At 33.2% G+C, this 2,675-nt stretch overlaps 1 protein-coding gene across 1 annotated transcript; it reads left to right on the plus strand.

Moving 5' to 3' along the window:
- Nucleotides 1-1,427: 1,427 nt before the first annotated feature.
- LOC118897023 (2-iminobutanoate/2-iminopropanoate deaminase-like) lies at nucleotides 1,428-2,426 on the plus strand. The gene has a single exon (XM_036855753.1). It carries the CDS (start codon nucleotides 1,497-1,499, stop codon nucleotides 1,908-1,910), a length of 414 nt encoding a protein of 137 aa, XP_036711648.1. The 5' UTR covers nucleotides 1,428-1,496; the 3' UTR covers nucleotides 1,911-2,426.
- Nucleotides 2,427-2,675: the final 249 nt, after the last annotated feature.

The following is a 2,675-nucleotide window of genomic DNA, read 5'->3' on the forward strand; positions in this document are numbered from 1 at the left end:
TAGATAGCTAGTGGGAAGCAGCAGCATAGAACAGGGAGATCAGCTCGGTGCTTTCTGACCACCTAGAGGGGTGGGATAGGGAGGGTGGGAGGAAGATGCAAGAGGGAGGGGGTATGGGGATATATGTATAGCAGCTATATATGTATAGCTGATTCACTTTGTTATATAGCAGAAACTAACACAACGTTGTAAAGCAATTATACTCCAATAAAGATGTGAAAGAATAAAAGATACTATGAAGATGTATCAGAAGAAGAATTTCTCAAGATACTTAAGGCCTCATAAGAAAAATAAGCCATGCAAACAAGACCTGCATAGTAGATATTCAGTATGCACAGTAGCTTTCTAATATTGTAATAGGTCAGTGATACTGCTGTCCACTTTACTAAAACTTGCATTTAATATATATTCAGTGTCAAGTTGGTGTGTTAGAGTAATCATTGACACATCACTAACATATTGGTATGATTTTATAACTTTTTTATGGTTATCATATAATAGCATATCTATTACACTATCATATAATAGTATTTTGGAGAAGTGGTTAGAAAAAAAAGTAAATAAAAGAAGAAAATAAAACTATATTTTTAATGAAAAATGATCTCAATTTGAAATTTAACTCTTATTGTTGGTGATATAGAAAGAGATAAAGTAAGGATTTAAAAAATTTTATAGTTTGCCTAATAAAAAGTATTTACTAAAAAGAATAGGAGAATATTGAAGTTGACAGTTTTTGGATCTCTTATAAGAAAATGATCCTCCATAGGAAATAAAAAGAAACAAACTGAGATATGTGTAGTAATTATTTGTAGGCATTTATGAGAAATGGCAATGCTGTTTTTGTGGTTTCAGTTCTTATGATGTATTTTTGAGATTTGAATATTAAAACCTGTGGAATATTTTTCTTTGAAACACTAATATTTTAAACCTGTAACGTTTAGAGTCCAGGTGTAATTATATTATACTTTCAGCATATTTAGCTGCCCAGCATTGAAATCTATTAGTGAAAGTCTCAGTTACAGTCAACCTGGCTATGATCTTTTGAGTTTAATTATTATCAAATAGGCAATAATTTTTAGGCCAATCCTGACTTTCAACTATGTTACTCATGAAAACTGCTATATATATTACTGTACGTGGTAAAATTATAATTTTTTGGTGTTATGAACATAGGGTTATTTAATATTTTCTGAAAGTTTCTTAGCAACTAGGTAACAGTTGATTTTCAGTTAAATAATAACATTAATAATATTTATATCTGCTATTTTACCTAAGTAGAAAATATGAAATTTTGAAGTTTAGATTTAAAAGCTTAGTTTTGTGCATTTCTGACAAATACCAGAAATAGGACTGATGTTACCTATATAGATAGTGGAAATTAATCTATGAAACTGGGAAAAGCAGTTTAAATAGTGGATGGAAGACCCGTGAGACGCGAGTAGGAGCCGCATACGGGGTAGTTGTCTCCGAGGGGCGGCAAGGGAAAAGGATTAGCCATGTCGTCTTTGATCAGAAAGGTGATCAGCACCGCGAAAGCCCCAGCGGCCATTGGTCCCTACAGTCAGGCTGTGTTAGTCGACAGGACCATTTACATTTCAGGACAGCTAGGCATGGATCCTGCAAGTGGACAGCTTGTGCCAGGAGGGGTGGCAGAAGAGGCTAAACACGCTCTTACAAACATGGGTGAAATTGTGAAAGCAGCGAGCTGTGACTTCACGAATGTGGTAAAAACAACTGTTTTGCTGGCTGACATAAACGACTTCAATACTGTCAATGACATCTACAAACAATATTTCCAGAGTAATTTTCCTGCAAGAGCTGCTTACCAGGTTGCTGCTTTGCCCAAAGGAGGCCGTGTTGAGATTGAAGCAGTAGCTGTCCAAGGACCTCTCGTGACAGCATCACTCTAAGTGGGCCCAGTGTTATTTAGCCTGGAATTTTAATAATGTTTTTAAATTAACGTCTTAATTTTTACAGTATTTGTTGGAAAGTGTAAGGTTGACTGAAATATCTGAAGTTATTATGAAAATACCATATAATAAGGGGAATTGAACATGAGTTGAAGATTAATGATGAATCTAGTTACTGATGTTATAAATTACACTTCTGTAGCACTCATATTACTGGATGTGGGAAAAGAGACACACATTACATAGTTACTCAGAAAAATAAAAGTAAAGGGAAATAGCATGTAGGAAAGATGAGTTACTATTCCTGAGAAATAATAAAGAGCACACCTAATTCAATTAACTCTATTAATTTAATGATGTGAACTATTTAGTTCTCATGTCAGATACATGATTCTGCTTTTACTTGAGTAAAATTAAAGCATTTAAGTTTGAATGGTAGAGGTAAAGGAGAAGAAACTGGACCAAATTTTATATGGATAATATTTTTCTAATGGAAATAAAATAGCATGCAGATTTAAAAAAAAAAAAAAAAATAGTGGATGGAAGTATTTTTCAGTAAGAATCAAATCCTGAAGTTTCCTAATTCAAGACACCTATAAATCCCAAGACTTTCTAGAACTGGTTATTATTCATATGGCACTTAATAAAATATCTTATGAAAACATTATGCTCACATGGAGAAAATAATACTGTCTAACAGACAAAACAGTTTAAAGGCATTTATATATGCTGTTATCTCACATATATGTCACTATTTTTGAAAAG

This window comes from Balaenoptera musculus, chromosome 6 (assembly GCF_009873245.2).
Source record: "Balaenoptera musculus isolate JJ_BM4_2016_0621 chromosome 6, mBalMus1.pri.v3, whole genome shotgun sequence".
Taxonomy (NCBI): domain Eukaryota; kingdom Metazoa; phylum Chordata; class Mammalia; order Artiodactyla; family Balaenopteridae; genus Balaenoptera; species Balaenoptera musculus.